Here is a 21626-nt window from a genome sequence, read left to right on the forward strand (position 1 = left end):
CCTCGCAGCACGCACACGGCGCGCCGCAAGTGTCAGATCTGTCTGAGCTGAAGATGTCGATTTCGTCCCTGTTTGACGCATACAATTCTCGAACAGAGGAGGCTCATTTAAAAGAACCGAAAGACGTCAACAGGCCAAAGAAAGGAGCTGCCGCTAACCAAGACGTTACCGGACAGCGAATTTCTCCTGCGCTCACCAACGCTCCCTCGCAGCGGTCGGGACGCGTTACAGGAAGCGACAGGTTTGTGGACGCTCCCTCGCGGTATTTTGGACGCATACAACCCTCTGGAAGCTCACGGCAACCTGGACGCATGCAGTCAGGTTTTGTCTCCATAGCATGATAGACAAGCAGTTGTCTCTCCTTCGCGTCATGCTGGACGCGCTTCTTACGCCTCCTCGCGTCAACAGCATGCTGGACACATTCAGTCAGGACTTGTCACCGCAGCATGATAGACAAGTTGTTTCTCCTTCGCGACTCTCTGGACGCGCAGCGGACGCTTCCTCGCGTCACGCTATTAACATACAGCATGCGGGACGCGCGCTGGACGCACGCGAGCAAGACTTTACCTCGCAGCAAGAGGGTCACGATGTTAAAGCTTCCTTACAGCATGACGGACTTATGCTGGAAGCACTTGAACTTGACTCTCCTTCAAGACATGCGGTACGCAAGCGTGACGCTTCCTCGCAAATGGATAGTATCCTGCACGATGTTCCTTCACAACAGGATGACATTTTTGTGGAAGACGATAACCGACAGGATGACGCGGTTTTGTCTCCTACCCATTCAACTCAGGGGATCGATATTCCCTTAGCTGAAGTTTTAGAGAAGGAATCCCAGGATACGCTGCAGGCAGCTGACCTTAAGAAGTTACTGACGGTTCTTACATCACTGTACCCAGAGGACTTTGCTCAGCCTCTGCCTCAGAGCCCGCTCTCTCAGTTTTTGAAGGGCAGACCCCGAAAACCATCCGCCTTTAAGAAGATGGTTCTTGCTAGATTGGTTAAGAGAGCTTTCTCTACTCTCAACCAATGGACGTCCAAGAAAAAAGATCTAGGGAAGGCTGCCTTTTCTTTTCCACTGACTAGACTGGCCTCCAGATCTAGCTTGTGGTATGAGACTGGGGAAGTTTTTGGTTTGGGTGCTCCTGCCTCCTCCCATGGAGACTTCTCTAGACTTGTTGACACCTCACGCAGGTCAGCCTTGAGCAAGTCGAAGGTTATGTGGTCCACTTCCGAGATGGACCATATACTGAAAGGGATTTTTAGGACAATAGAAGTCTTCAGCCTTATGGATTGGACTCTAGGACCTCTCGCAGAGGCCACAGATCCTAAGAACGAGGCTCAAATGCATGTGATTGCCTGTCTGGATAAGGCCGTGACGGATGGCTCTGTTGAACTTTCCGCCCTTTTAACTGCAGGAGTTCTTAAAAGGAGGGCTATGCTATGTTCCTTCTTATCCTCAGGTTTGACCCTTGCTCAGAGATCGGAACTTTTATTTGCTCCTTTGGGTAATCATCTTTTCCCTCCGGACTTAGTGAAGGACTTGTCTGCAGCTCTGGCACAACAGGCTACGTAAGATCTTATCTCCAGGACTGCTAAGAAAGTCCTCCCTGCTAGTTTTCTTGCAAGGAAGCAGAAGGAAGCTCCTCCCACTCGCCAGCCCTTTCGTGGGAGAGCCCCTTCAAGGGGAACCCAGAGAATTGCTGCTGGAGGTCAAGCCCGCAGATTCCCTAGACAGTAAACCAAATAAAAAAAGTGAGACATGGAACCTTCAGACACTTGTGGGAGCCAGGCTATCCCATTTTTGGCGAGAGTGAAGCCAAAGGGGGCGGATTCCTGGACAATCAATGTCCTCAAGGAGTGATATAAGATCCCCTTCCTGAGAATGCCTCCCATGTCGTCGGAACCCTTTGAGTTGACAACAGCCTACTCAGGGGACAAGGCAGCAGCTCTTTAGGAGCAAGTGACCCTTATGCTGTCGAAATCAGCCATAGAAGTGGTAGAGGACACCTCCTCGGAGGGGTTTTACAACAGACTTCCTAGTTCTGAAAAGCTCGGGGGGATGGAGACCTGTTTTGGACATCAGTCCCTTGAACAAGTTAGTCAGCAAAGTAAAATTTGCCATGGAAACGTCAGCGTCAGTTCTTGCAGGCACCAGACAGGGAGACTGGATGGTGTCATTGGATCTGCAGGACGCGTATTTCCATATCCCGATACACCCGAACCACAGGAAATTTCTAAGGTTCGTGTTCCTCAAGACCACTTATCAGTTCAAAGCACTCTGTTTTGGACTGAACATGCCTCCCTACGTTTTTACCCGAGTAGTAGCCAATGGGGCTCGCTGGCTTCACTAAAGGAGTAAGGATTTCTTTGTATCTGGACGACTGGCTACTCAGAGCAGAATCAAAGGAAAAGTGTCTGGAGGCTCTTCAAATGACAATGTCCTTAACGCAACAGTTGGGTCTGATGGTGAACCTGGCTAAATCTCAACTAACACCCTCACAGAATATCATTTATCTGGGGATGAGAATTCACTCAATGTTTTTTCGGGCTTTTCCAGCCCCAAAACGGGTCCTAGATTGCCTAGTAAAGGTGTGACATTTCCTAGACTTAAGGTCCTGCTCTGTAAGAGATTGGATGAGTCTCCTGGGCACCCTCTCATCAATAGAGCAGTTCATTTCCCTAGGAAGACTTCATCTACGGCCTCTTCAATTTCATCTGGCAAAGTTTTGGAAGAGAGGTCAAAGTCTGGAAAAGGGGATACCGATTCCCTTGTGGGTCAGAATTCACTTGAGTTGGCAGGACGATACCAACAAACTCCAGGAAGGTCTTGAACTGTATCAGAGGAACCCAGACCTAGTGTTGTACTCCGATGCCTCAGACATGGGGTGGGGTGCAACACTAGGGAAGGCCGAGATTTCGGGTCTGTGAGTAGAGTCTCAGAGAAAATGGCACATAACTATCAGAGTTAGTAGCCATTCACCTAGCCCTCATCCACTTTCAGGAGGAAGTCCAAGGAAGGTTGATTCAGATCAACGCAAACAACACCACTGCGGTGGCTTACTGTACATCAAAACGCAGGGAGGCACCCGTTCGGACTCACTTTACGAGGCTGCGAGAGATCTACTTTTGTGGGCAAAAGCGAGGGACACATCCCTGATAACTCGCTTCATAGAAGGGGAAAAGAACGTCGGGGCGGATCTTCTCAGCGGAAGAAGGCAAGTTCTGACTACAGAGTGGACCCTACACCACGAGGTGTACACCAGCCTTTGGATTTTGTGGGGTCAACCCTCGATAGACCTTTTCGCCACTCAAATGACGAAGAGGTTGCCGGTATTTTGCTCTCCAGTGCCAGACCAGGAAGCAGCCGCAGTGGACGCTTTTCTTTTAAACTGGGATGGTCTAAACGTGTACGCTTTTCCTCCATTCAAAATCCTGGACAGAGTCCTGAAAAAGTTCAGGGAATCACCCAATGGCTGCATGACCCTGATAGCTCCATTTTGGCCCATGAGACCTTGGGTTGCGGAGATGATGGAGTGGCTGGTAGATACCCCCTGATCATTACCAAATGGGAGCGATCTACTCAGACAGCCTCACTTGGAGAGGTACCATCAGAATCTCCTCGCTCTCAATCTGACTGCCTTTCGACTATCGAAAAACTGGCAAGAGCGAAGGGCTTTTCGAGGGAGGCTGCTCGAGCTATCGCCAGAGCTCGAAGGACATCCACTATTAGGGTTTACCAATCCAAGTGGGACATATTTAGAGTATGGTGGAGGAATAACAAACTTTACTCTACCAGTACCTCTATAGCCAATATAGCAGATTTTCTGTTGTACCTGCGAACAAAAGAGAACCTGGCTGTGCCTACCATTAAGGGTTATCGCAGCATGCTAGCCTCATCTTTCGTCATCGACAAATTGACGTGTCAGGTAACAAGGACCTCTCAGATCTCAGATCTTTTGAGACTACTAAGAGGAAGGATAATCCAACCCCCTCTTGGAACCTGGATGTAGTCCTGTCCTTTTTAACCTCGAGTAGGTTTGAACCCTTGGATAAAGCGTCTTGGAAGGATCTTACCAAAAAGACTTTTCCTAGTGGCATTGGCTACAGCTAAAAGGGTAGGAGAGTTACAAGCCATCAGCAAGAAGGTAGGCTTTAATGGCAACGATGCAGTTTGCTTCCTTCATCTGGGCTTTCTTGCAAAAAACGAGAATCCTTCTCGACCCTGGCATAGATCTTTTACCATCCCAGGGCTATCTCACTTGGTTGGACTGGAGAAGGAGAGAGGCCTTTGTCCAGTAAGAGCTCTGAAATTTTATCTGCACATGTCCAAGAACCTGAGAGGTCAAACTGACAACCTCTGGTGCTTAGTTAAAAAACCCTCTTTGCTGTTATCGAAGAATGCCCTAGGTTTTTTCATCAAGGATTTGATAAGGGAAGCTCACCAGAATTGTGAGGAAAGAAGTTTCCCAATCCTCAAGGTGAAACCGTATGAGGTTAGAGCTGTTGCAACTTCTATGGCTTTTAAGCACAATAAGTCGATGAAGTCAATTCTGGAGGCTACTTTCTGGCGAAGTAAATCAATCTTCGCAGATTGTCATCTCAAAGATGTCCAGACCCAGTATGAGGATTGCTGTTCCCTGGTCCTTGTTACCTCCGGCGTCGTAGTTGAAGAGTCTACTGCCTCTTCCTTATAACCTTTTTTTTTTTTATACATACCCTTGCCTTTTTTCTTGTATTTGTGTTCACAGGTTGTCTGAAGGTTGTTGCAGCCTTCCACAGTCTGGGACGCAATTCAAGTTTAGTATTTTTATGGTGTGTGTTTTTAATTATGGAGTAGGTGGTCAGAATCAGTATCCATGGCTATGCCAGGGTAGCAAGGGTGGAGGTCTAGCCACACTAAGGTCGAGGACCTTGTGGCAGCTCCCCTGGGTGGATCGCTGAGTCTCTTAGGAATGCAGGCGAAATGAGGCAGGATAACTTTGAAGCCAGCTTTCTTATCAGGTAAGAACTAGACTATTGGTACTACTAATTGTAGCTATTAATAATTATACGAATTCCTGATGGGATGAAGTTTTCTACCCACCACCAATGGTGTCAATCAGCTATATATATGTAACTACCAGGGAAGTTACATATTTGAAAATGGAATTTCTATTATAGAATTAATTTTTAAATATACTTACCTGGTAGTTACATATATAAAAGGGCCCTCCCTCCTCCCCTCTGATAACAGGGGCATGGAATTTCTGAGGAATGTTGGGAATAGTTCTGGTAACCTATGAGAGATGGCGCTCATGTATGACCACCTACTGTCATGGCGGCGATTGCCGTGAAATTTGAATTTCTGTGGTGTTTTATAAAGAAGTGGATAATGTTTTTCGAGTTAAGACTGTTAGCTATTGATTGTGATACAGTTCTATAGCTGAGATCACTATATATTTATTCATCAGACATATTTTCCTCCTGTGGGGAAATCACCTTCAGGGCTTTTATAGTACACTTTAGATGGTGTTGAAAGTTCTTTTCAGAATCCTTTCCTTCCGGGCAACAAGGCTTATATATGACTAACTGCTGAACTATACAGCTCCATCTTTCTCAATTTAAAAGTTGAAAATATGAATTGCATGCTGTGTCAAATGGGTCTTGGATAAGTGTACCTTAGAGTCTAGATTTTATGTTTTTTTGTAAATTCTCACTGCAGCGTTCCTATAGCTTGTAAAAGCGAATGGAAAAAAATTCTCCTCTCTCTCTCTCTCTCTCTCTCTCTCTCTCTCTCTCTCTCTCTCTCTCTCTCTCTCTCTCTCTCTCTCTCTCTCTCTCTCTCTCTCTCTCTCTCTCTCTCTCATATATATATATAGGAGTTTTTAATGCAGGCATAAGGTTTTTAGATTGATCTATGAAAAGTAATGGAAAATATCAGGTTGGTAAAATTTTAATTGTGTTTCAGGTTCAAGAATCTCGGACATCTACTAAGGACTTTGCAGAGTTAAAATTGCAGGAATGTGAGAAGCAGAAGAAGTATCAGAAGGACTTTGAACTGTCTGTAGTTTTGCCTTTAATGGAGAAGATAGCATCTTTGATATCTACCCAGGCAAACATGGTGACCAGTATGCATAGCTCAGTCAATGAAAAGGTTCATATTTTGAAATTTGGTTTATTTGTTAAATGTAATTGCTTTTTAATTTTACACGTAAAGATTAACATATTTGAGCATTAATTTTGTTAAATTTTTTTTTTTTTATTAAGTGGTTAGGGATTTATTCGAGAGAATTTTGAAATATGAATGTTTATATTGTATATATAGTTTTGATAACATGAAAAGTACAGTATACTTAAATCACCTAATTTATTACTGTAATCATAGTGTACATTATACCCTGCTATATTGTCTATATAACTTCTTATGGTTACCAGTTGACTGACTTGAATGTGAAACTCGAAGAATTCACCAAGCAGCAAACTAACCAAATAGCTGCCCACGTAGAGGAGGAGATGAAGTTACTTGACGTGTTCTGTGACAGTGCTTCGGCTTGCCAGGCAAAATTTTCTTCATTGTGTGAAAATGTTGACTCAAAGGTTCAGGTATGTAATAGTAAAATACTTAGTGTCTCCATAGAGAGAAGATCCTTGTTTATAAAGCTTGATTAGTTTAACATTTCGCTTGAGGAAACACTTGGGCCCACTGTCCTATATGTTTCCTTATTCATTTTCCTCACTGGGCTACTCTCCTGTTGGAGCCTTTGCACTTATTAATATCCTGCTTATTCAACTAGGGTTGTAGCTTAGCTAGTGATAATAATATTAGAATTCCCAGTTACGCCCATCTTTGGTGATCAGGGTTAAGATGCCTCTACTTTTTGCTCCATCTTGATCAAAGAATAGAAAGGGATAACATTTATACTGGTGTTAGTTAGCTTTTGATAGGGTTAAGAACGAAGTAGTAAGGGTGGGAACGGGTGTAAGAAATGAGTTAGTAGCTAGAGTGGATATGAATGTGTTGAGGTGGTTTGGCCATGGTGAGAGAATGGAAAATGGCTGTCTGCTAAAGAAGGTGATGAATGCAAGAGTTGATGAGAGAAGTTCAAGGGGAAGGTCAAGGTTTGGGTGGATGGATGGAGTGAAGAAAGCTCTGGGTGATAGGAGGATAGATGTGAGAGAGGCAAGAGAGCGTGCTAGAAATAGGAATGAATGGCGAGCGATTGTGACACAGTTCGTTCAGGTAGGCCCAGCTGCTTCCTCTGGTCGCCTTGGATGACTGCAGAGGTAGCAGCAGTAGGGGATTCAGCGTTATGAAGCTTCATCTGTGGTGGTTAACTGGGGAGGGTGGGCTGTGGCACCCTAACAGTACCAGCCGTACTCGGTTGAGTCCCTTGTCAGGCTGGGAGGAACGTAGAGAGGAAAGGTCCCCTTTCCATTTGTTTGATGTCGGCTACTCCCCAAAATTGGGGGAAGTTCCTTGGTATATGTATGTATGTTGATTGGCTTATTTATATGAATAAAGGAAGATGATTCTTGATGGGAAATGTGCTAGACTCTTCTATATGGACTGTAGGTCTTTTAATTGTTATTTGGGAATGGAGTGTCTAGGAATATTGACAGACAATAGATTTGGACATTTATGTCATATTTTTGTATAAAATTTTTAATAAGAATAGTCACATTACAGATCTAGGGGAAATTTTTGTAATTTACGTATAAATTGAGTTCTGTACCATATATGTCATTCATGGTTTTTTCTCTGATTCATGTATGGTAGATAGGATGCAGCTTCCTAATACAATAATTTTTTGAAGGTTACTGTATTGATTTGTCAAAGTTCTCTTAAATTTATGTATTTTGACTGGTTTCTTTAGGTTGTCCATACATTTTGAAAAATTGAATGTTCCAGCACCATATACAAACCCTTATACTCTTTACAGTGATAGATATATTTTGTCGATGGCTGCAACTAGCCGTTCAAGCTTTTGCGAGGTGTAACTACCCTCTGCTAGTTAGCGGAAAGGGGGTAGTGGGAGTAGACCAACCACCCCACTTACACTTGCACTAGTAACAATCAGTCACTTTTTATTTTGGCTCTGTATAGTAAAGATGTAGTCTTGCTCTCCCGTCAAACATTTTAACTGGCTGACAATTAAAAGGAAGTGGCTAATTTGTTTAAATAATCCTTTTACTTCTCAGATTGTGACCTCAGACTTGCTTTTGTGTGGTTGTCAGTTCCCTTAGCGAGGCACCGGCAGCCACCACCAGGGAAAGTCTCTTCCAATGCCGCTTGCGTAACTCCTACCTTCCATGGGGCTTTCAGGTCTCCCCTCTAAGGAATGGTTTCTGAGGGCGCACTGTTTCTGCTCACCTTTGTTCCTGCAGCTCTGGCATAGGAACAAGAGCAGTGGCATACAGGTTTCCTTCGCGGGGATCCCTTCGGGGTGAACCCAGAAACTAACTTCGGCTATGTTTCACAAGCAGCTCCCGATGCTGACCTTCAATTTGAGCTTAGCTCGTTGATGGAAAGACGTGGGCTGCCTGGAGGTCCACCTCCAGGTGTTGGACAACTTCCTCTAATAAGGGAGAGTTAAATTCCAAAAGGTGTTAGGCAACTTCCCCTTCTGAGGGGGAGTTAACCTCCACTAGACGTTGGGCAACTTCCCTTCCGAGGGCGAGTTACCCTCAACCAGCCATTGTCCATCAATCTTCCTGCTTGCGGAGAGAATTGGCAACAGCGACCACATTGGTAGGTTACCTTTCCCGGTCACGGGACAGGCCACCTTTGCCTGAGTGGTTTCACCCTGGGATTCCTCTGGCGCCAATTAAATTTGTCCTTGCCCGGCTCTTGCTCTTCAGAGCTTGCTGATGACTGAGTTAGGTGTCTGCTTGCAGTTCCTATCCCTCACAGTCTTACCCTCAGGGTTCAAAACGAGTCTCACAGGCTTTTTTCCCTTCTGGGTCTTTGCCGTAGATGATGATGCCTGGCGGCTGCTTGCGGTTGCCACCTCTCCCATTGACGAGTCTCGTTGGCTATAACTCATTAATGTTACTACCTACATCGTACTTGATGGGCACAGCAAAGCTCTTAGAGCTTTGTGGGGCCAGGCCTTCAGAACCTGCTGTTCCACAAGTATAAGATGACCCTTGAAACTAAAAAAAAAAAAAAATCCCCCAAATGGCGGTCGTCTTATCTAAACAGTAACAAAAATTGAACCTTTAATCCTGTGATGTATCGGTACCAGTAACTAGATACCATAGCTTAGCCTAAGCTGATTACTGCCTCGTTATTGTAACTATCGATGTAAATATTTGTACATACATATACCAAGGCATATGTATGTACAAATATTTACATCGATAGTTATAATAGTTCATATTTGTATTTGAAACTATTCACTCTGTAATGCTACAATAATAATGTAATAAAACCACCTACCTGATAATTCCACAGTAAAATACATTCATAAATTGTAATAGTGCTGATTAGCTGAGCGGCACCCGTAAGCAAAACGACTTCTGGGAGTGCTCGTATTAGCTTTATATTTTCATGGTTTTGCTGGTGATTCCAAAATGACATTTAGGATAACATAATCAGTTATTCATTAAACATTTATTTGTTCCGGCGTAAATACATACCATTCGCTATTTATAGGGGTATACTTTCGGCGCAGCTGAAAGACGAGCCATGATAATTTTAGTGAGGGATATCTACCCCATCCACTAGTTAGCGGGTGGTGGGTGGGGTAGACTGGCTATCCCGCTCACTCAACCTCTTAGCTGAGTAACCACTTCTTTTTGGCTCGGTAGAGAACGGACATGTTGCCATTCTCTCCCGCAAAGAGTTGCCTTGATTGTTTTTGTCATTTTTTTTTCCTCTTGTGTGTTTTCATTTATCTTATACATATATATGCATGTATATATGTATAAATGGAAAAATACTTTTATGTTAGATACTTGTAACTTTAATTATTATTCACAACGTATCTGGGAGCCTCCGCTGTAAGGGAGTTGTCATTGTGTTGATACTACTCCCCTATCTTGCCGCCCTCTCCTACGTTGATGGTCTTCAGGTTCTTAACACTCCCGTGTGTTTGTTTCATTACTTGAGTTAAAGTTTATAACAGTTCAGCTCCCTTTCCAGGAATTATCTTACAAGGAAGGTGACTTATTCCCTGAATAGTTCATGTGCAGCGGAGCATGAATTGTAATTAATCACAACTTTTATTTTCTTTTCTACAGATAGCAGCGACATAGAACACAACGCCGATGGCCTCGGCCGCCCTGTTCTTTATCCTGCGCTGCCCACGTTACGAGGTAGCAATCGTTGTCAACCTTCAACTTGAACAAGGCTTGTTGATGGGAAGCATAGTTTGCTGCTAGGAGGTTCGGCTCTAGGGGTTGGAGAACTTTCCCTTGCGAGGGAGTGTTAACCTTCCCCGTAGTTGGGTTGCCCCGCCCTTCCCAGGGAGAGCTTCCCCACTTCAGCCGTTGAACAACCTTCCCCCTTTCGTGAAGAATTGCGGACAGTTCGACGAGTTTTGTTTCTGCTATTTCGTCGCCGAAGACTGCTTCATCCCCTTGAACTGGGGGAAAGGAAGTCTAAGGCTTGTTCCTCCTTCGAGAGGAACTTCTCTCTCTCGTTTGCGAGAGATTGATACGCCTACGCTTTTTTCCCATAGAGCTGGGAGAAAGCTTGTCTTAGGCGATTTCCTCCTTCGGGAGGACTTCTCTCGTTCCCGAGAGATATTATTACTCCTACGCTTTTTTCCCATAGAGCTGGGAGAAAGCTTGTCTTCGGCGATCTCCTTCAGGAGAACTTTCCTCTCATTCGCGAGAGATAACTTGTGTGAGTTTGCTGATTCAACAGGGGCGGTGGCAGAGCTTTATCCGAAGCAGGTTTCCTCTTCGGGGGAACTAGTCTCTCGTTCTCGAGAGAAAACCTACTCTGGGAATCGGGCGAGAGCCTTATCTAAGCGACGTTCTACAAACCTTCCCTGCGGAGGTGTTATCTTTAGATCTTTGAACTTGCTGGTTCTCCTTGACCTTTCGGGGTTTCGTTACGATCACCCTTTGGGCTGGCGTGATCGTGAGCCTTCTGGTTCTCGGCATGTTGATCCTGCGGATTCTCATGACAATAGGAGTCCTTCGGGACTCCGTCACGCTGATCCTTCGGGCTCACGCGACTCGAAACTTTCGGGTTTCAGTTACACCGAACCTTCGGGCTCTCGTAACGATGGTAACGTTGAGCCTTCGGGACCTTGTGCCATCAGTCACGCAGACCTTTCGGGGTCTCGTGACAGAGGAGCTTCAGTCCCTTGTTACGCTGACCCTTCGGGGTTTCGCAACTTTAGGTACGCTGAACCCTTGGGCTCTCGTAACTCTAGTCACTCTGACACGTCGGTGTTTTGTGACAGGGAAACTTCGGTTTTTCGTTGCGCTGAACCTTCGGGGTCTTGCAACTTTAGGTACGCTGAACCCTTGGGCTCTCGTAACTTTAGTCACTCTGACACGTCGGTGTTTTGTGACAGGGAAACTTAGGTTTTTCGTTGCGCTGACCCTTCAGGTTCTCGCAACACAGGCTACGTTAGGCCTTTGGTCTCGTGCCTTGAGCCACGCTGACCCTTCGGGGGCTCGTGACAGAGGAACTTTGGTTTGTCGTTGCGCCTACCCTTCGGGGTCTCGCAACACAGTACACGCTAAACCTTCGGGTTCTCGTGACCCTAGTCATTATGAGTCTTACTCGTATGACAGAGGGTTTTCGGACTCTCGGTGTGTTGAGCATTTGCGCTCACGCAACTTACGCTACCGTGAACCTTCGGGTGATCATAGCAATGAGTTTTCTTTTAAGCGCCAAGACTTTTACTCTTACGACAGAGTTTTCGGACTCGTCACGCTGAGAGCTCGCTCGCAACCAACTTGTCGCGCGACCACCCTTATAAGCACAACCTATCCTACGCTCGCAATCAGCGCTATGTTGAAGTGCGCGAACAGCTTAGCGCGGGTGAACATGTCTTATACACGCAAGCACGTAACCATCTCGGTTCGCGCGCTCAAGAGTCTTACTCTCATGACAGAGTTTTCGAACTCTCATCGCACGCACGTGTAACCATCTTGGTACGCGCGCTTGCTTGACCAACTCGGTTCGCGTGCGTGTCGAAGTCTTCGCTTGTGCTCAAGATTTTACTCTTATGACAGAATTTTTGAACTCTCGTCGCGTGAAGTGTTCGCTCGCTCAAAAGTTTTACTCTTATGACAGAGTTTACGAACTCTCGTTGCGCGAAGTGTTCGCGCGCGCAAGAATTTTACTCTTATGACAGAGTTTTCGAACTCTCGTCGCGCGAAATGCTCGCTCGCTCTTGACCATCTTGATGCGCGAAATGTTCGCGCGCTCTTGACCATCTCGGTGCGCGAAATGTTCACGCGCTCGTGACCATCTCGGTGCGCGCGGTCAACTTTGTGTCCGTGACCATCGTCATCTAGAGTTTTACTCTTATGACAGAGAGTCTTCTGACCCGTTTCGCAAGTGTTCGCACGCGCGCAAAAACCCGAAGGGATGCCGGCTTCCTAGGGGTTTCCGTCTCTCTACAGGTAACTATGACACAGTTTTTTTGGGTTCTGGTCTTGTGAACCCCAGTGGGTTTACGTAATACGATTCCTGAAGATTCCATCAGGAATCAGCGCCAAAGTTCTTGCGGGTTCTCGTCACAACATCCCTTAGGGTCGTGAGAAAGGAATTCACAAATAGATTCTGAACCCCTAGGTTCTCATCACGCCGAATCTCTCAGTTCCTGCGATCCAGAGTTTTTCTGAATACTCTATGGTCGACCTCCCCCCCTCCCTACGGGATGGGTCTTCCAAAAGCGTGACTTAATGCGTCACTCTACACTCCTAGGTGATTACTATGTCAGCTAGGCTGGTTTTGCCAGCACCGATTCTTTCGTTTTCGAACTAACCATCGTCATCTTCCTTCAACCCTCCCACTTAGAGTGGTTGGGTTAACAGACGGAAATTAGCAGGGAATAAAAGATTCTTTACATTTCAGTTCATTTCCCCTGGCATGCCTTGCCTGAATTAAACGGTAGTTTTCTCACTAGCGAGAAAGCGTTCGATGGCAACTCCTTTGGGTAAGCGGTCGATGGCAATTCCTTTGGGTAAGCGGTCGATGGCAATTATGTCTGGTCGTCTTGAAGCAAAGACCCACATACGAGACTTCACCCTTTTCGGGAGACTCGTTCCTGAGAAGTTTTTACAGAACTTCAACGGGTGTTGTTAAAACTTCATGAAGGCCGTAAGCCTTCCCAAGGCATGCGCTCTATTCAAGACAAAACTGCGAGTTTGTCATAGACTCGGGTTCTACCATTGGATTGAGTCAGCCGCCCCCTTCATTGTACCTTGGGTACAACGACTTAACGTTTTACACGGTAGACTTCTGAGACTTTTTATTCTACCCTTAAAGGGTTATTATCTCAAACAATTGGTCCCGAAGGAGCAGTGTTAGCTTACGTTTTAGAACGAGAGCAACATCGTGGGCAGCTTTTCATCACGTTTACGATTTCAAACCCCACCCACGGGTAACCAGACATCCTTGTCTGTGCATGAACGCTGGCTAGCTCCTCCCATAAAGAGGAGGGGCAAACCAAAGGAGAAATGATCGCATTTATAACTGTATACAGTATTTAGTTTGAGAACATGTGCGCTCTCATTCAAAAAATTATTACAGCTAGTCAACGATCAAAAATTCCTTGTGCAATAATGTTGCGATTCGTCGCACATACATTATTCCCGCAACCGGATTCGTTGCAAACTTTTCCTGAGGCAGAGAATATGCATGCGCTAGCGCTGACGGGCAAGTGCATATGCGTGCAAGCGATCTTTCTGCCAATAAGGGCTATATACATCTTGCAATTAGAACTGTGTTCTATAAGTTGTATAGTTATATCCCTTACTGAAACCAGGTTATTCAGTACATTACTTGGCTAATTTCCTGTAACCAGACATATGGCATTCATTTCTTATAGGCATTTTTTTTTTCCTTTCCCCCGATTGGAAGTCTTATTCCCCTACAAAGGTTTTGGCTTGAAACTTCTCATGAGCATATCTGTTCTCTTAATAGGGAACATTTAGTTAGACACAAGGATGCAAAGGGAAACACGTGGGTAACACGCAGTAAGCACAAAGGATCGGGGGACACAAAGGGTCGCACAGGTAAGAGAGAGCGCGGCAAGATGTTGATCACGCCGCGACCAGAAACTTACTGACTTCGACCTGAGCTAGCACGCTGCCCGACCCCGGGTCGCCTCAGGGCACGTATCACACTGCCTGAGGTTGACCCCGTAGAAAATGGGAAGAGGGTAAACTATACAAAAAGCTGGTCAGTTAGGTAGAGTTACCAGTAACTCCTAAGAAGGTAGTTCTAGGTAAGTATGTTAGGAAAAATACAAATTACTTAAAAATTTGTGATTTTACCGATCGGAGACAGAGAAGTACGAACGTTTTTATCCTAAGGAGGAGACAACATCCGTTACGAACGTTTTCTATGATCTCCAACTGAGTTCCGGACACTACTTTCAAGTTGAGCTACGCATGTATATTTTTCATGCTCACAGTTCGGTGTTACTACTCCGTAGTAGACTTATGCTTATTACCCATCCAACAATAGATTGAAGATACGTCTCAATCCCCTCTTGGGGTTGGTTGGATGCGTTAGGTAATTACTGTATAGTCTCCTGTCCGGAAAGCGATCTCTATGGAGATTCGCCCTTATAACATAAGCTGGACTGATTAACTGGTTAACCGTTTGGTATCGGTCTTATTCGGCCAACCAAGAAATTGGTGGCAGTTGGAGGGAAGACAGGCTGTTCCCCTTCATTGCAAGAACGTGCAAATAGTTACACGTCTCTATATCACCGTGAGATGTGTTTATTGCTATGCAATCCCCTCCCCCACTGATGGACGAACTGCGGATGGTGTGTGGCCACGAGAGCTTCTGCAAAGAGGCCTATCTTCTCGTCTTCCCTCTGGATCTGATGCTCTCTTTAATGCGTCAAAAGATGGAGGGGGTGGGGGCGCATATGCCGCACCATTCCATCCTCGTCCGTTGGCCCGATTCTGAAAGGTACCAGCATTCACCTTTCATAAAGAACCAGCAGTATGAAGCCTCAGATGGACAGAGGACAACTAGTTGCCCCCATCCGCTCGCGTCATTCCTGGTACAGGAATGTGTTTGCAGATAATCTGAACAAGACTACTCAGTGGACTCCTAGTGTCTTTGAATCATCCTGTATCCAACAAAGTCTTAACTTTGTGAGATCCCTGACTGTGGTTATGCTCGCAACGGCCCTGAACTTGGCTCCCGCTGGACTGTCCCCCAGTCCCGGAATACCAGGCCTTCAAACAAGATGTATTCCAAGATCGGTGGGGCAGCCTAGAGGTGTGCTCTTTTTCCCCCATTCGGTTTGGTGAGAAAGTCCTCAACCAAGTCAGGATAAGCAAGATCTTATCAATGACTCCAATAGCTTCGCTATGGCATCCCGCAGACTGGTTCCTGGACCTTCTACAGCTCCCGACGGAGTTCCGAGGGATCTTCCTCCCCGACACAATCTTCCAATCAGCCACGTGTTAACACTTTCCTAAGCCGTAGATTTGCTTCGACTTCACGCCTGGGATGGTCCTACACCACCTCTCTAAGAGAGGCCTTTCGCAACGAGTTGCGGAAAAGATGTCTAGGCACCTCAGACACTTTTCAGCGTCGATCTTCCAGGCGAAGTGTTCGGTCTTTTGTGACTTATGTCGTGGAAGGGGATTCTCTCCCATCGATGCCTTTACTTATACAAGTTTGAGATAACTTGTCCCCCGTCGGATCTCAACCTCCTCTGGGAATGTGGTTCGGGTCTTTCAGTCCCTGAAGGCTCCTCTCTACGAACCTTTATGCCAGGGAGCAGATGACTTCCTTACATGGAAGACGGCCCTTTCTACTCACTTGGGCTTTGACCAAGAGAGTTAGTGTATTGTATGATCCATCTTCTGATGTCTCCTGCTCTTGGAGAAGGGGAGAAGTAATCCTCAGCGGCGTCCCAGAGTTGATTGCCAAGACTCAAAATGCGAGTGTGCTGTACCCTAGGTGTAGCCCATTTCAGATAGTCTTTGTTCAGTAACCAAAGACCCAACAACTTAGGTTTTTACTCAGTGAGAAGTCTGTGGTGTTACCTTTAAAGAACGACACCAGCTCGCCCCCGTGTTTCAGCACTTGACCAGCACGAGAAAGGTCAAGAGGAGGATCACAAGGATTTCATTCCCCTTTGGGATCGGAAGGCTATTGAGGTTGCTCTCAATCTAGACCCTCCTCCATCCAAAGACTCAGAGCTCGTAATGTCAGTGGTGTTGCTACGTCCCTGGCGTTCAAGAAACTACTCTGTGGCGCAGATACTGTTAGTGGGCATGTGGAAGCGCCAATCGACCTTCACGGCCCACTACCTGCAAAGACGTAACCCACAGGAACATGGAGACCTTTTCCATCTGTCCTGTGGTGGTTGCACAACAAATGGTCTAAACACCTCAGGCTCCTGAATGGACACGATGCTTTCGAACTTTTTAACAAAGTCTTTTCTGGGTCGACCTGTGGCGCCCGGTGAAAAGTCCTTCTTATATATCTTTTCTGATGCTTTCGAACTTTTTAACAAAGTCTTTAGCAGCCTTGGTGTCCGAACTCGAAGCTTCTCCATGACGAACAACTGAATGAATCCCGGTCCGTTTCCTAAATTTCTCGAACCAACCTCGAGACGCCTTGAACTCCTCCGTCGTAGGATCGGCTGAACTCTCCCCCGCGTCACCCCGAGAGCGCGCCGCCTTCAAGTCACTGTAGATAGCACTGGCCTTCTCACAAATGATCGTTTCCGTGATCGTGTCGCCAACAATCTTATCCAGATCAACAAAAGGCGTTCCATCTCTTCCAGAGTAGGGCTACGACGTTTAGAAATAATCGTGATCCCCTTCGAAGGTTTCACTGCTTTAATGGCTGACTTCTGTTTTATGATCGTCGAGATCGTAGACATATTCTGGCCATATTGTTTAGCCAATATGGTTGATTAATTTGCATTGTACAGTGCTGAATGGCCTTTGATGCCCCAGTGCTTGGCTTAAGGCCTAAATTTTATATTCAATTCAATTCTCTGCACTACAGAATGGAGAGCTCTTCGGAGCACTCAGATGATGTGGGCCTCTTGACTACTTATAATCTCTCCTCGCTCTCCGCGCATAACGGGCTTGTGAGACATACCCTTACAAGGTTATTTTTGCAAGCCTCTAGTCCCAAGAGGTTAGAGACAGCTTATATTTATGTTTACAAATGGTAGCAATCAAGTATTAACTTACAGAGATGCTTGCCCACAGGCAAACACTTTATACAACGTAGGTTTTATTGTATTGCTAGCTGCATGTACTTTTTGTGGGCGAGCACACGCTCACAAAAAATCTTAACAAAGCTACAGCTAGTAGATGATCAATTTCTTTGTGCAGTAATGTTGCGATTTGTTGCACATACATTATTCCCACAAGTGACTATGCGAACTCCATGAGCGTGCTCATACACGGGAACGTGTTTACGAGGCTCGGGCTCTTTTATAAAAACGTATCCGTAGGCAAAGAAGTTATGTTTGCTTACAACAGCATGCGGGCAAGCGATCTATTACTGCCGACAAAGGCAGTTGCATGCGTTACTCCTACAGTTGGTTGCTCAATTAGAACCTTGTTCTGATTAATCATCAGATCTCTCTTTAATTTGATGGTTGTATTTCTTGCAAATTCAGGTTATGCATTATCCTCCTACCTTCCCGTAACCAAACAGGTAGTCTACCCTCAAGTAGACTCGTCCTTCATTCCAGGCAGTTCCTCCCCAACATTTGGATCAGCCGTCTAAGTAGACTCCGACAACTTCGCATAATCAATTCTGTTCCTTGAGAGGGAATATTCGGAACTTATGCCAGTTTTGCCGATCAGAAACGCAACAATACAAAACTTATTCGTTTTAAAGGAATCTCGGTCTTTGAAAGGAGGTGGTCTCTATTTTGAACATTGATCTATGTTCTCCAATCGAGTTCCAGATGCAACAAATCATTTGGGCTTTGTATGTTTGTCCTACCTCGACATTTCTGTCATGAGATGGGAATAATACAAAGTATTTTTTAGTGGTCTTTATCAGTTGTTACAAGTAGCCTACAGTTCTATTTACCGTAAAATTAAGAAAATAAGTACTGTATGTTTTGTGACGTCGTATATCTGGCAGCAGGTGAGCCAGCAAATCGAGTGATTTCCTTTCTATACTTTACTGAGTAATGTTAGTATTTCCATTATCGAAATATCGCGTAGTAATATCAAGCATATCTAATAATATCTAAAGAAATCCCGAACAGAGAGAGAGAGAAAGAATGTATTAATTTTACAACTAATAATAATAGCTCCAAACAAACTGTATGAAAACTATATCCTTCAACATATTTGTGCTGATGTAATATTAATTAGGAAGATATTTTGAATAAGCTAAGAAATTATATAAATGATACTCTTGTTATTTGTATGTGCACATAATCACAATACAGTAGCATGAGCTTGAGATCAGCGGATGACAACTAAGAGTAAAATATAAAAAAATGAAAATATGTTGATTGTTGAAATGCTCCCAAAATTGAAAAATAGAATACAAACATGCTTTAATAAATCACAATGAATCATTAATGTCTAAAAAAAATGAACACTTAACAATAAACTAAAATTGAAATCCAGTACTGTAAGAAGCTTTAAATACGAACTACCCGTACACACACACACAAAAGGAGAGAACGTATTTGTATGATAACTAATAATAATGTGTATAAACGAACTGTATGAAAACTATGATAAGCCATAACCTATTGATACTGATTTAATATTCATCATGAAGATATTTCAAATAAGAAGAAATTATATAAACTAAACGCATTGTTATTTGTGGTGGGACCTTGAGATTGGCTTATCACAACCAAAGGTAAAAAAAAAGTTGGTGATTGTTGAATTGTTTCCGAAATTGGAAAATAGAATACAAAAATGCTTTAATAAAGCATATATCCTATGAACCAAAAACATTGAATACTGTAATGATATGCAGTAAGAAAATATGGATAAAATGTGACTGGGATGATTACAGTATCATGATGCAGCATAATAAATCTACTAAAATTTAACTTTTTAAGTTAGTCATACGTCCAGATCGTGTTATGATAGATCTCTTGGTTCCTATCTCGGTTGTAAATCAATGACTACCTATACCTTAGGGAGGAAAACTTTTGTTCGATTTCAGAAGTGAAAGGCTATTGCTCAGCCTCGCTTTTAGACTGAACGGAATTAACATTCCTTCCTCGACAGAATTCTCTCTCATACGGATTTTCGAGTGCACCTGGCCTCAGTCGGAAGTCAGACCACCACCTCGGAATGTAGTGAAATTACTACTTTCACTGAAAAGGAGCATCAGATCTTGATTTGACCCTGAAGATGATATTTCTTCTAGCCATGGCCTCTGCCAAGAGTCAGCGAGCTACATGATCTGTCACTAGCCCCATTCAAGGGGATAGGGCAAATGATACTTGGCTTTGTTCCCTGAATTTGTGGCTAAGACTCTTAATCCGGCTTGAGCGGATCCTAGATTTAGGCCTTTCCTGTTTGAGTCTGCTTTCCGTAACAGATGACCCAGACCGACTGTTACTCTGCCCTATGAGGGCGCTGAGGAAATACTTGAAAAGAGCTTCCAGAGCCTGCCCTCAGATCAACAGGCTCTTTGCAAGCATGGGGAGAACCAAGAGGAAGATTACAAAGAACTCCAACTCTACCTGGATTAGACAGGCAATAGAGAGAGCCGTACAACCAGGTTCCTCCCCTTCCAGTCGTTGTCTTCGTGCTCACGACGTTGGGTGTCCGCATATCCCTGGCGTTCATAAAGAATTTCTCTGTGACCCAGGAGTTACAAGTTGGGGTGTGGAAATATCAAATGTTTAGTGCCCACTACTTGCATGACATAACCTTTAGTAACCTGGATACATTCACCCTAGGACCTGTGATGGTCGCACAACACTTGGTCAGTAACACCTCGGCTTCCTTGTAGTACAAGTAGCAGCTGGTTGAGGGCAGACGTTACTTGCGAGTAAGTCTAGGATGAATGTGTGAGTGACTGGCCACTTCCTATTTCATCCTCCCCTCATATGGGGTCCAGTATCTGAGGAATTCTGTAAACTGCAGGTGGGTATCATTGTCCCCTGTGTAACCTGATACTGTATATGTTTATATATTCATGTCCCCATTCTGCAAGTGAGGTGGGGTCAGGCGATATCTAAGTTAAGTGAAGAGTTTAGCTCCAAATTTACTCTTGCCTGGTTAAGTCACATTGCTAAATTCTACATTTAGCACGGATTGCCCAGGCTGTCGGCCCAGATGGGTGACGAGGTGTCATAGTGCCCTTTAAAAGCTTGTGCGAAGCACAAAGTGTCACTTCTGGACAGTCATCAGCCAGTTGGTTCTAGACTGCCATCCTCCATGGCGGTAGTCTTTACTGTAAAGAGCGTAATGGTTTGTATGTAGTGCCGGAATTTGGAATAATTTTTATTTTTTCCCTACTACAAACCTGAAGCTCTTTATACATACTGGTCCCGCCATCAGCTTCCCCCAGAAGTCCTTCCAGTTGCAAAGTGACGGATTATTACCAGTGCAGGTGTGAGCAGGGTGGTTGGTCTACCCTCTGCTAACTAGCAGATGATAGTTACACTTCGCAAAAGCTTTAACACATAGTTTCAGCTATTGTCTAAATATATATCTACCAATGTAAAGAGCTCCAGGTTTTTATAGTTGGGAATAATGAAACTCTAAATTTGTCATATTTGGAATGTCTGAACTTTTATTTTTATTTTATACATTTTCCTCTTTGTGTAAAGATTTTTTTTTTTTTTTTCTACTTCAGGCTCTTGAAAGCAAAAGCAAGGAGATGGCAGCAGGATTTTTATCATTAGTTACTGAAATGACTCAAGCAATTGACAGCGACATGTCTAAGGGTAAATCGGTAATCCCATCTGCTTTGAGCGAGATGGAAACCAAAGCCAAATCTGCCAAGGGAAAAGCAAGAGACTTTGGCTGTGGACAGAAAGACAGTTATTCCAACCATATGTCAAAAGTCACTTCACTTTTATCTGATATTGGTTCTTCAGTAGATGATTATAACATAAAGGTATGTGGAACACATCACTTGAAGTTTAATTAAGTGCTTTCAGGAGTAAATTCTTTGTTGGATCTGTATCTTACTGTACAATTTTTAAGTAATATTTTTTAGATACATTTATGTAAGTGGTCAATGTTACGCTCTTGGTTTTATTCAACAGAGTGAAGAGCATGCGCAGCGTCTTGGTGAGGAACGTTGTGAACTAGAGTCTGAGGTATCCCGACATGGCAATGAGATCACGGCATATTTAAACAATTTAGCATCAGGTGTTGAAAGTTTCAAGAATTATTCAGAAAAGATGGCTGAGAAGTCCATCAAAGATAATGCAGTTGCTGTTGGGGTAAGTAGTGCATTTGCTTTTTTGTTTTTGGTACCGAACCAAGTTTTTAAACCTTGCTCAAAGAAGATT

General features: G+C 44.4%; 1 protein-coding gene across 1 annotated transcript in view; it reads left to right on the forward strand.

Annotated features, from left to right (window-relative positions):
* The window catches only part of Klp61F (Kinesin-like protein at 61F), a 103107-nt gene that overhangs the window by 62362 nt on the left and 19119 nt on the right, over positions 1 to 21626 (forward strand). Inside the window, exons 13-16 of the mRNA XM_068393568.1 lie at positions 5951 to 6136; positions 6418 to 6585; positions 20963 to 21226; positions 21378 to 21557. Of these exons, the coding sequence (XP_068249669.1) occupies positions 5951 to 6136; positions 6418 to 6585; positions 20963 to 21226; positions 21378 to 21557 (798 nt within the window). The remainder of the gene's footprint in view (positions 1 to 5950; positions 6137 to 6417; positions 6586 to 20962; positions 21227 to 21377; positions 21558 to 21626) is intronic.

This window comes from Palaemon carinicauda, chromosome 19 (assembly GCF_036898095.1).
Source record: "Palaemon carinicauda isolate YSFRI2023 chromosome 19, ASM3689809v2, whole genome shotgun sequence".
Lineage (NCBI taxonomy): Eukaryota > Metazoa > Arthropoda > Malacostraca > Decapoda > Palaemonidae > Palaemon > Palaemon carinicauda.